The 12,815-nt window shown below is 30.8% G+C and overlaps 1 protein-coding gene across 5 annotated transcripts in view; it reads right to left on the minus strand.

The window, feature by feature from the left end:
• LOC143079348 (electrogenic sodium bicarbonate cotransporter 1-like) overlaps positions 1 to 12,815 on the minus strand; it is a 33,834-nt gene that overhangs the window by 12,892 nt on the left and 8,127 nt on the right. For all 5 annotated transcript variants that reach the window (XM_076254616.1, XM_076254614.1, XM_076254617.1 and 2 more), the window contains 12 exons: positions 11,850 to 11,979; positions 11,072 to 11,232; positions 10,285 to 10,446; positions 8,132 to 8,232; positions 5,389 to 5,634; positions 4,034 to 4,180; positions 3,441 to 3,529; positions 2,878 to 3,052; positions 2,294 to 2,427; positions 1,036 to 1,561; positions 474 to 587; positions 110 to 274 (listed from right to left, as the gene is read on the minus strand). In XM_076254616.1, the coding sequence (XP_076110731.1) occupies positions 110 to 274; positions 474 to 587; positions 1,036 to 1,561; positions 2,294 to 2,427; positions 2,878 to 3,052; positions 3,441 to 3,529; positions 4,034 to 4,180; positions 5,389 to 5,634; positions 8,132 to 8,232; positions 10,285 to 10,446; positions 11,072 to 11,232; positions 11,850 to 11,979 (2,150 nt within the window). The remainder of the gene's footprint in view (positions 1 to 109; positions 275 to 473; positions 588 to 1,035; positions 1,562 to 2,293; positions 2,428 to 2,877; positions 3,053 to 3,440; positions 3,530 to 4,033; positions 4,181 to 5,388; positions 5,635 to 8,131; positions 8,233 to 10,284; positions 10,447 to 11,071; positions 11,233 to 11,849; positions 11,980 to 12,815) is intronic.

The raw sequence follows: 12,815 nt of genomic DNA on the forward strand, positions 1-12,815 counted from the left end.
ATTTTGGTAATGTGATTTTTGGATTCAGTATACCATTTTCACATTCAACAATGTTGTTTATAGGCCTCAGTTCAACACATACAGGAAAAGATAGCTAAGGAAATCTAACCTTGAGTTTGTTTTCCTTTCTATTTATTATAACAGCTGTAATTTGTTGGTCCATGAAAATCAGGATAACAGCCACAACCGCTGGTAGAGATGCAGCTATCATTGTCCACCAGGGATTAGCAGAACTGTATGGGCTTGTAAACCATGGCCTTGTAGGGTCAGAGGGCTAAAATTAATTTGATGTTTAAATTTTTTATAGCATGATGTTAAATTTCGGAGCGATATTGCAATTAAAGGTATTCTCTATAAAGTTGATTTTGAAATCAGACAGACAAAGATTGATTAAAGGATGGTCTATTGTAAAACAAATTACAGAACTTAAACTATTCAATCTCTTTCATAATAACGAAACATTGAAAACAAACCTGAATTTTATCTGGAACTTGTAGCTTCGGAGTTGGAACTCCCAGTAGCGCATCAACTAGCACCATCAAACAAATTGCGATAAAGACTGCAAAGTCTCCTAAAGTCTGACGTACCTACGAATTGAAACATTATCGATATTAAATCAAAATGCTGTGAATACTACATACATATTTACTTATTAAAAGAGTGCTGCTCTAAACAACCTTAATTTTTCAAAACAAATGTAATGAAAATAAACTTAATTAAATGGTACAATTCTAATCTGTCATGTGATTTTATATAAGAAATCAGTAATTGACAACGGATAACTGAAGACGATATGTGATAATTCGCTTATAGACATTCTCTTGCTGAATTTTCTAATACAAAATGTCATGCTTAAAATGATGGAACATTGTAGACATTTCGGTACCAAAAGGATAATTTGAAGTTTTATCTTCCGATACACTATACTTATGCATCTTGATCATAATTCTTTTTAAAACCTGAAGATAGATTACTGCTCAGGATTACAGCGAAAAGGAGAGAAAGTCATCCAGAATTGAAAGATTTAAAACTTACTATTGTTGGGAAGAATGGGCTTTTCTTCATTTTAACCAGCTCCCAAGCAATTGTAAAAGTTCCAATACCAAGAATAATAGATAAGAAAAACACATTATCATGGTAAATTGGTGTTTCACAACCGGGACCCTCCAAGATGCCCCCTAGGTCAACACATTTCTCCTTCTTTATACTATTCCAGTTAATAATAGTTGTATTCATCGTTGAATTTAAATTTACAATAGAAGTTGGCATTGTTCTAACAGTTGTGATGTTTCCTGTCTGATTATTAGGAACACAGTTGCATGTATAATCTAACGGTATGTCTGGATGTGTATTATAGAGATGTGTTCCAGCTATTGAGAATATTTTTTTAAACGATTCCACTATGAAAATGATGGCAATTAAGCAAGCAAAACTTTCTTCTGTGAATCTTGTTATATGACGCACAAATGCACTCAAATCAAAGGCAACAATTATCAGTAAAAATAGAGCTGACCATAGACCTATCATGCATCTGAATGACAGAAAATCCCACTGGTATTCTCTGCAAGTAAAACATTAACACTACATATTAAAACATCAAATTTGTTTTTGTCACTAATAAATTATTTTCAATTTTCATGACAAGAAAGAGTGTTTTACTTTGTTTGGTGCTACTTTTAAACATATATTATTTGAATTTACAACAAGAATTAAACCGCAAACAAAAAGATGATAACCCAATTAGTATTATTTGTTCTACCCAACTGGCCAACTTGATTTGTATATATAAGAAAAGCTGAATTCGTCTATGACTTTCTAAAAGAACGTTTTGGTGTTGAAATTTCCTTTATATCCTTTAAGTCATATCTTGATTTTTTTCTTACTATTAACGCGATATAAATTTCAAACTAGGAACTAAGGAGAATAACGTGTCATTTTAAGCTTTCTCAATGCTATCTCTATTAGAATTTATAAACCCTGCTATCACGAATTAATTAACCGACACGAGTTGTCGGAGTCAAAATTGCAAGCAACATATTTTCTACTCAAAGGTTGATTTTCAAGTTTTGAACATAGGTATACTACTTTTCCCTCTTGTATCTAACACTTAAGTTTAAGTATGGCATTGAGTGGTGTTCGAGTTAAAATGTTTTTTTTATGCTTAGGTATATGTTTGTTTTGTTTTGTAATATGATTGCACGACTTCTTGCCTATCCTCTATGCTTCAATAACAATTTGCATCTGTAAAATATATCGGATAGTTTAATGCTGTCGAACTGTGGATTCCACATACCTACACATATCGTAGATAATTATTTCCAGAACTAATACAGGACCAGTACTACCCATTATAATAAGTGGCTGTCCACCAAACAATGCAAACGCCAGATTGACAAATGCTACAGCTAAAAGACATTCCATTGTTCCCTGTAAATGTACCAAAAACAAGGTGTAGTGTCTGTATATAAAACATTTTAATATATTTTTTTTAAGGATATATGTTGTATTCGTTACCCCAAATAACTTAGAACCATTACTTAATTCTTCAATAGATACGAAGATTTGGTTTCCATGTTTGGCTGCACTGTTTAGAAACATATAAATGGTCTGATCGAAGGTTGTGGCCAAGATTTTCCGAAATCTTGAATGTCCGAAAAATGCACAAAATCGTCACATATTAACAATATCTTAAAAAAAATAGATTGCTAACTTTGGAACCAATAAAGTGCTTTTATGAAGAAAATTTTTGATCTAGAGTTAAGATTTTGTAGTAAGTATCATTTACGAATCTAATGGAAGATTTTTCATATATTATAATACAGTTGTAATCAAAACCCGTTGTTTGCCAAAGTAAACCGGGTTTTTTCTTTAACATACCATATGCTGTTCTGTTTCCACACCCAGTAAAGCTCCAAATGTAATGTTAGGTGTCAGTGTAGCTAAATACATGAATAGTATAGCACCGATACACTGAATGTGTAAACCATCCTTAAAGTCACTGATATAAAATGGAATTTTCCGTTTTACATCTTTAATAAGACCTCCAAATAATCTACAAAAATGGCATCTTTAAGAAGATCTCCAAATAATCTACAAAAATTGCATCTTGAATTAGACATTCAAATAGTCTACAAAAATGACAAAGATATTGTTAAAGTATAACACAAATATCATATAGTAGTTGATCAAAATTACAACTCATGCCATGTCTGGAACTCTTTTTAAAAATGTTTAGTTATCAGACTATCGCAGATAGTCCAAATTTTAAGAGGCAGTAAAGGTGATCTTAGTGTTACCAAAGACGACACCGTCTTTCCATTCTTTAGATCTTATTACTTACTCTTTTCTTGGTTTTTTTTAAACTATGCTTTTATGATATAAGCCACTGCAATAATCGAAATCACAAATCAAACGCTCATTATATACCACTATCGATATACCTTCCCGTTCGAACTAGTGTATCACCGTCTTCATCATCATTCTCTTCAGACGTGAAGTCAGACTTTTGGGAAACCAATTTTCGTCTTTCCTGTATAATTGAAGATAAGCTAAACTGTTCAATGACAAACTACTTTTAAAACAATGTCTTTTTTATTTGATGATATAACAAAAATAAGCCACGATTCAGATTTTTTTTGATAACATATAGAAGTTCAATCATTTATATCTGATCTATAATTGATTCTTTCAAATTTTCAAATACTGTAAACAAAATTGTCATTTAACAAAGTCGGAAAATCTCTATAAGTGAAGCCGTCTTCTTATTTATCGAGATACTAATAGACTAATTAAAACGATAAATAAATTTATAAATTACCTTTCTGATTTCATCTACTATCTCAACTTATTGTAGTCATTCCCATTTCTGGCAAATATGAAGGATTTTTTTGTTTTCCCATAAAAAAAAAATCATTTAGTCAAGGAAAAGAGACCAAAAACAAATACATTACTCTGCCATGATCTGTAATTTTGTTAAGTTTTAGTTGCTTGATTAAAATTATGTATTATTATGGTAACAATAAGCTTCACAAACCTGAGATGGAACTGTGGTAGGCGGTTCTAAACGGACATCAGGATCCCATTGACCAGGGGGAAGAACTGTCAGTTGGTCCAAATATTCGTCAAATCCATGCATTATATCTTCCCGTGATTTTGCTTTGTATGCAACCTCGCTGAAAATCTGTAATTTTTTTAATAATAAATTTCGCCGTACACAACAGAGGGCGGTCAAGCATTGATTTTCATATTTAGTCGGAAAATTTTATTGAACAAGGATATTGTATACAAATACATAAGTAATCAGTTAGCCTATGTTATTAAAAGAAGGCAATTATTATCAAGTTAGCTAGCTATCTATAAAACTAGGTTTAATCCACAATATTCTATTAAAGAAAATGTCTGTACCAAGTCAGGAATATAACAGTTCTTATCCATTCGTTTGATGTGTTTGAGCTATGATTTTGCCATTTGAATAGGGGCTTTCCGTTTTGAATTTTCCTCTGAATTCGGTATTTTTGTTATTTTACTCTATTTTTATCATATCTAACATTCATTTCTATGCCATTGAAAGTTAAATGCATTATATCACTTAAGAGTTTTTGGTTAGGTGAATACATTTATATATATATACACATACAAAAAGTATAGTATGGTTTTAAAAAGATATAGTTAACAAGCGACTATTGTGATAGGTGTATATGACTTGTGGCTTAAATTTAAGATGCATACTCATAAATTCTATTGAAAAATTTCCCCAAAATGATAAAAGATTGATCTCTTTAAAAGCATATATTTACATAAATGACCTCGGCAACAGTATGCCAGACAAAAAAATCCAGAAAAACGGGTTATAATCTTAGCATGAAGAAAATTACTTTGGTGTTGGCATGCCGTGTTCTTTCACTTGTGGTGTTTTCGCTGAAAAAATCTATCGAGTAGGATACTTTAGCGAAGAATTAAGATCTATCACATACATTAAGTTTCGTCATCTTTTACCATTTTTAAGCTCGTAGGGCAATTTTTTTCACACAAAAAACTGAAGTTGATTCAAGCAATCGTGTCACATTACCTTTTCATATGACACAAGTTATTTGCACCTAGCAGAATGAGTCGCTTCTGGTGAAGAGGAACATTAGAGATACTGTACTGGAATTCAACTATATGTAATTTGTTGTGAAAAAACTTATCAAAATACATTTTTAAGTGACTTAGAGTGCATCATATGTGTTTCTTCGATTTTGACTTAAAGCACTCCAGGAACACTCAAGGCCAGTAGTCAAATTCAATTTAATTGATTGAAAAGATAATACAATTATGCATTATCACTTTTAAACCTAATTACAAATATTTTGGTTTTTGATTTGTGTAAGGGAGAAATAAACAACTCACCTCATCGACCATCATATTTGAAATTGCTCTTCCTATTTCAAATATATAGCTGGGTACAGATGGAGGTGTAAGATGAAGAAAAATGAACCTGGTTGGTAATGCAACTTCCGATAAATCACCAATAAATCTTGATTTAGTTAATCGAATAAAAGCCGTGACTGGTTTTTTCAGGTCTTCCAATTCACCAACCCATACATTTGCAACTTCTGCACCTTCGGGAATCTTTTTCGCAAAAGGTGTATTGGGCTGCAATTTTGTTCATGTCTTGATCAATTTAAAAGGATGAATGCACTTAATTTCTTATTTAAATAATGAATTAATTGAATGTTATAATTGAATGTTGAAGTAAGGTATGCATTATTTTAAATAATACATCTTATATTTATAACTCGTCACTTCCAAGCACTCTTATGTAAATATTTATGAGTTAATTTAATGTAAAAAACCTTTTTCATAATGATTATCTTTTACTGTAATTCATTTTCGACTGCTGATATATCTATAGAAGTGCATGTGGATTTGCTTACTATCTCTAGTCCTCTTATCAACTTCTTATGATTTGAGATTTAGCTCCATCTTTTGTGTGTGGAGTTCTGCTAATTTTGACAACAGTGTGTAGTTCTTTGAACTTCCAATATTTGGTATCTTATGATTTTGTCATATCTATGGCAGAATCTCAGTATATTTTACACAACGTATTGATGCATGCTACAGATATAAGATCTCTTTTGAAATCGTTGACATTCTAACATGTTTTTTTGTTAATGCCATTATAAATTCAAAGAGGGTAAATAAATCAGATATTCGTTAAATAGATAAACATAAAAAAAAATACTTTGACAAAATATAAAGATGTAAAAATAATAAAACACAATTAATTTCACATTAAGGTGGTATTGGAGTCTAAAATAAAAATGATAGAATTTGTTCATACTTTGCCAAAACGTAGTATCTATTGATATATGTTGAAAAATGTTATAAAAATGATAGGTCACCGCGCATTTTCTCAAGCTACAGGGCGTATCAAAATGACACATTTTGTATGGATTATACAGAAAAAAACACAATTTTGTGATTAGAAACTAAACAAAATGATAGAATTGTTAAATACTTAAGGAAACAATAGCTTTCTTACAATGCTTTGAGAATATCAAAAGAAAAGATAGGGTCACCGTAATTTTTTTCCAGCTAAAATACAAAATAGGAAAATTCCATGTAGAATCCTTCAGAAAATGCACTGTTTTAGAGTTACCTCCCCTTAAAATGCCAATTTAATTTATTTTTTTAAGAACAACCAAAAACAATCATCATTTGCAAAAATATCAATATGTATAAGTTTTATTCTTATAAATTGATTCTTTTAAATGAAAATTCACATTAAATATCTGCATTCCTGCATCAAATTTTGCTAACTTGATAGAAAATCTGGACCTTTGGTTCTCTGTTTTTTACAATCCAAGATGGAGGAAGACACCCATACCACCTTAAGCTGTGTGTAAAGAGCGTTGATGAACTCATCAGAAAATCCAGATTCAAAATGTTTGTACGCCAGACGCGCGTCTCGTTTTCAGATGTTAAAAAAATGCAAAATAAAGAACAAAGTTAGAAGCCTTTGTTATACAAATTTCCGACATGTTTATTATTAAGGTTGTTAAGTTGACTACTCGACTGTCACCAACAAATATTTCACCAGAAGTAAGCTACTCATTTGATCATAAATGGGTCACATTATAATATGAAACAGAACTCGTACAGAATCTTCTAATCAACAAAAGACGCTAAAAGCATCTTGCTAAATTCTTATATTTCACATTCATACACATGTATTTTTGATTTCAAGTTACTTTATAAGTTCAGTGAGTGTTTGCATTTCATGTATCAGAATATATTACTTGAGACTAAGAATATATGTACTTCAAGAGACTAGTCTGCTTAATATATTAATCTTTTATCTATATTGACACGTATGCACGACTAACAACTAGAGTCAGTGACTTGCAATTCTATCAGTTTCGGTTTGTTACCTTCATTTGAATTTTCTTAATCGATTTATGTCATGTAATAATCGGTATACTACTATTGCCCTAATTTACTGACAATAAATATTTGTAGAGATAGTTAGTTCTAACTGGTAAATCTAGGACACACGGCAGTTTAATATGCTAATCAAAAATCTGAAAGCGTGTCATAATCTTTTGAATATTGATTAAAGATTTGTATGAATCTTTTTTTAAATGAATGTTTTCGACTGTTTTTAAATATAAGAGAATGGCAACTGTCTTTACTTGTTTCTTGATTACTAATATAATATCTAAAAATTAGAGTGTATGCATGCATTTTAATTAAATTAAACTATATAAATAAAATAAACTATGATATAACAGAAATAGTATCGGTTTAAAAAATGGCATGTCATTGTTACTTATAAAAGCCTGAAGTAATTTAACACTAAAAGATAAAATAAAAAAAAAGCTTACAAGAACTGATTTGTATCTTTGAGTCAAAGCAACCTTGTTATATAATTTAGATATAGATAAATTGGACGTATTTCTTGCAGTCTTGTGAGAATTTTTAACCATAAAGTCACCAATGTTAAATTAATTAAAAAAAAGAGGAAAAGAACTTGACAACTAGGCCAATACCAACAGTATGAATGCTTCAAAAGAATTGCATCAGGAAAGCAAAAAAAAAACATCTTAAAACTGTTTCTTCTACTCTTATTCATTAATGTACAAAAACTTACTTTGACTAGAGGAGATGAATCTTGAAAATCACTATTCGACACGTCATTGCCATCTTCTTTATGTCGAAGTCTTATTCCTAAAAATTCTGCATGACTTGTAGCTAGAGACATAAAATTACACTTTAATTCTCTTTCAAAATTGTGTTAAAATGACATATTAATGTAAAGACAATCCAATACACATATGCATTCTTAAAAGTTGTTAGTTCAACTGCATATGCAGATATTTGTACGAGTTCAGTGGAGCAGGATCATTAATTAGATTAATGTTAATCAGTTTCACAGCATATCACTCATGTTCCTTGAATACAATTATCGGATATTCTAGAGGACATTCAAAACTCATAAGACGACGACAGAGTGTTGCAAATCGGTATACAACTGCTACCTCTAACTTTGTTTTTTATTTCTGTCTAAAGAAAATTAATCACCGCCTTCATTTATCAGATTTGATTTCGTTCAAAGTAATCAGTACGATATTTTACGTTTGAAGTTAGATTCATAACAAACCTGACATAGTTTTATAATATAGTTAATTGCTACCTCAGTTTTATATTAATAAGAATTAAAATGTGCTTTGTTATTAAATGCAATATCAGTATTTAGTTCAAATATATAATCTTAAATTAATCCTAATTCTAATGACGTCATTTTTTCGTCATTTTTCATTTTTTGATGCTCTGTTTTACTAATTCTAATGACGTCATTTTTTCGTCATTTTTCAGTTTCAAATAGGACGTCACTTGGCGTAGAGGTTTAAACGTATTCGGATGTGTCTACTTTTGTGTTTCAAATGTCTGGTTATGTAAATGTATTTCAGTTGTTTTCTGTAATTAGTTAATACTTCAGCTTTATCATGTACATCTTTTGAATATTCATTTTATTAAATTTACTGTTTGCAAAAGTATAAATTACTCTAAATTATAGGGATTTTCTGGTAACTTAACGGAAAACCCTTGCCGTTTTTGGCACAACCTTTTTGATCTTTTGGTCCTCGATGCTGTTCAACTTTGTACTCGTTTCGGCTTTCAAACTTTTGTATCTGTGCGTCACACATAGGTCTTGTGTGGACAAAATACACTTCTGGCGTATTAAAATTTTGAACTTGTTGGCTGTTGTTCGTGTGATTCTTTGTCTATTGTGTTCTCCAATTTATTTATATTGTAGTCCTGTGTTGTCATTTTGATGTTATATTTCACATGGCCATAAAAGTGCGAGGTTTGGCATGCCACAAAACCAGGTTCAACCCACCATTTTTTCCTTTAAAAATGCCCTGTACCAAGTCAGGAATATGGTCATTGTTATATTATAGTTCGTTTCTGTGTGTATTACATTATAACGTTGTGTCGTTTGTTTTCTCTTATTTTTGAGTGTAAATTCACATTGCGATAAGACGTGTCACGGTACTTGTCTATCCCAAATTCATGTATTTGGTTTTGATGTTATATATATATGTTATATTTGTTATTCTCGTGGGATTTGTCTATATGTGTTACATTTTAGTGTTATGTCGTTGTTCTCCTCTTATATTTAATGCGTTTCCCTCGGTTTTAGTTTGTTATCCCGATTTTGTTTTTTGTCCATGGATTTATGAGTTTTGAACAGCGGTATACTACTGTTGCCTTTATTTAAAGTATGATATATTCACTTTTATCACAACAGTCATATTTACAAATATAAAGCAAATTAGACTTATTGAGCCTTTAAGATGTACCATTCTGACGAATCTTTTCATAAAACATTCACCTCATATCATATTATGATCCCCTTTAAGTCAAATAGTGGCAAAATTTATTAAATACATATAGGAAGATGTGGTATGAGAACCAATGAGACAACTCGTCAATGTCTACATACAAAGACGTATAACAATACAATTCTAAAACTATTACATTTTTAAAGTTAAAATGTTATTAAAGTGTTTTATATTTCGCTTTGCTTTTTTTAAATTGAGTATTATGATAACGTCAATATGTTACATTATATTCTCATGTCTATCAAATAAACTCACCATTAACCTATCTCTGCAATTACAACATTGTTAGAACATGTCATAATTAATGAGAGAACACAGATTGCATATGGTACTTTTTTTTAAATGTCATTGAAGCACCCTTATCTGCAGTTTGGTGATATAACCGATATTTACTTACTTTTTGGCATCTTGCATTGTGTTATAATATTGGAATTCATCTTCTTGTCTCTGTATTTACGTTTTTGATGATGGTCATGGCGTGCTAATAACGTTGATCTTATTTTTTGTTTCATGTTATTCGTGATAGTTTTCATCTTTGATAGTTCTTCACATATCAGATCTGTAAACATTGAAAGAAATATTTATTTACAAAACATTTTAAACTTTAATAAATCATTTCTTTGTAAAATCAATAACATAAAATCGCTATCAAATTGAAAAAAGAATAAGTTAAAATCGTCGTATACTTATGAATATTCTAACCAAACATCAGAGTCTTTTTAAAAATTGTAACAGACACATTTTGATTATTCAAAAAGCTTGGCAAGCCTCAGGCTTTAAGTATCCAAATTAGACTGTCTTGGGTGGAGAAATATCGTAACACAGTTACACTCTAGTTGCAGTGTTGGAATATATATATTTTTGTTATGTCTCTTGTTTTGTGTTTTTGTGATATTTTTCAAAGTAGTGGTCACCATACACTTCAAAGTTTGATTATTGTTTGATATAGAATTTCAATGTATATTCTTAAAAAGAAAGAACCAATTGGAATCATGTTAATGTAGGCTTAAAAGATGACATGTAAATTGGATCGAAAAACACAAATACCAACCAATGTTTTTAATGTTTCGTGTGTTCAAAAGAATCAAATGGAAGATAAAGTTAAAGAATGAAATTCCTCTTAACAAGTCATGATTATACTGATTCATCTAGAAATGATCTGTCGTAAACTTGGACCAACTTACCAGCTAACTGTGGCAAACTTCTGACATCAGCCTCAAGTATAATTGCTCCGGTTGACATCTGTGTCTTTAACTCGAGAACATAATGTAATGTTACAGAGGCTACATGTGGTTTCGACCAACGTTTCCCGTTCTCTTCCACATCTTCTTCATATTTCACCCATCTAAAATTAAAAGTTATCTTTTCAAGTGTCGTGAAGTATTATTTCTCATTTCTCATGATGCGTACGTTTGTTATGACACCAAACTATGTGCTTGGAAGGGAGGTTTCATCTTTATGTACACAATTTAATTTTTTTGTCACATGTTCAATACTAAAAACCTACTCGTATATTCCAAGTAACTGACCAAATATGAAATTATTCTGTTTAGTAATACCCTAAGCAATTATGACGCAAATCCCTTTTTCAAAAACAGATGAACAGACAGACGACGAAGTGATAACAATTTAGTCAGTTAGAGATATTATGTTTTAGCACTATTGATTTTCATTATTCATTAATACAAAAAGGTATCGTCAAGTTCTATAGAAATGCCGTCAATGAATATCAAGTCTATACAAAATGTACATGTGTTTGATAAATTTCATAAAATATCAGTCTATAATCCTTTTCCAATCTTTAGCAAAATAATAAACATAGAAATAATAGAAAAATAAAAAAAAAACACGATTGACAAGATATACAGTCTTAGAAAAAGCCTGACATGCGCAATGTTAAGTGACCAGAATATACTTGTTTAGAACATCACTGAAAAATACGGTTTTTTTTAATCACTTTACCTTGCTGATTCCATCCATATCACCTCCTGGTCCTTCTTTGTCAATGTATCTAACTGACAAAAAACTACTGGCGTTTCCTCGTCATTTTCTGTGATTAGATCTAGAACTAATCCTGTTATGTTTCGAATATCTACAAGAATATTATACATTCAAGTTATTTACATGACAAAAGTGACCATGCATATAGAACTTTTAAAATATCTTAACATCATATATAAGAGGCTGTCTTTATCCTGCTGTTCCTGATGGCTGAAGACAAGTCTCAAAACGAACGATTTTCTCATAGAAATTTACCAAATGAATGTATTCGGTTGTCCTCTGAATGATTTAAACCATAAACTGATGACGCAGATGAATATGTCTCGTTTGTCCGCAGAAAATTCAGAAAAAGACCATCTAATGGACAGCAAAAATCTGAAGTCGTTGGACTAGGGGCATGGCATATAAATTTTCAGCAAACTAAGATTTACAGATAGTTATGTAAGTTGATAAGAAAAATGTCATTTAAAATTGAGAATGGAAATGGGGAATGTGTCAAAGAGACAACAACCCTACCATAGAACAGACAAAAGCAGAAGGTCACCAATAGGTCTTCAATGCAGCGAGAAGTTCCCGCACCTGGCATTGACGATTGTAGTTCCTATCTTAGTATAAAACTCAAGCAGAAAACTTTTCATTGAAAATTAATATTTAACTAAAAGTCACCGGACCATTACATAGGGGCAGTGCATCATAACAGTCGTCAGATTGACATGCTCAAAACAACGAAATAAACTATGTTTTGGTCTCTAGATGATTTTATTTTGATTGTGTGTTTGATTGATAGTCTCATTAAAGTGTATCATTTGTCACATTCTACTTTAATTTTCAGTTAATTGATGACAAAAGAAAGGTAAAAGGCACTTTGTATGATTGCATTTTCTCTTTTCGATATTTGTTTTATACATATATGACGCTAGGTTTTTC

The sequence above is a fragment of the Mytilus galloprovincialis genome, chromosome 6, assembly GCF_965363235.1.
Source record: "Mytilus galloprovincialis chromosome 6, xbMytGall1.hap1.1, whole genome shotgun sequence".
In the NCBI taxonomy this organism is placed as follows: Eukaryota; Metazoa; Mollusca; class Bivalvia; order Mytilida; family Mytilidae; genus Mytilus; species Mytilus galloprovincialis.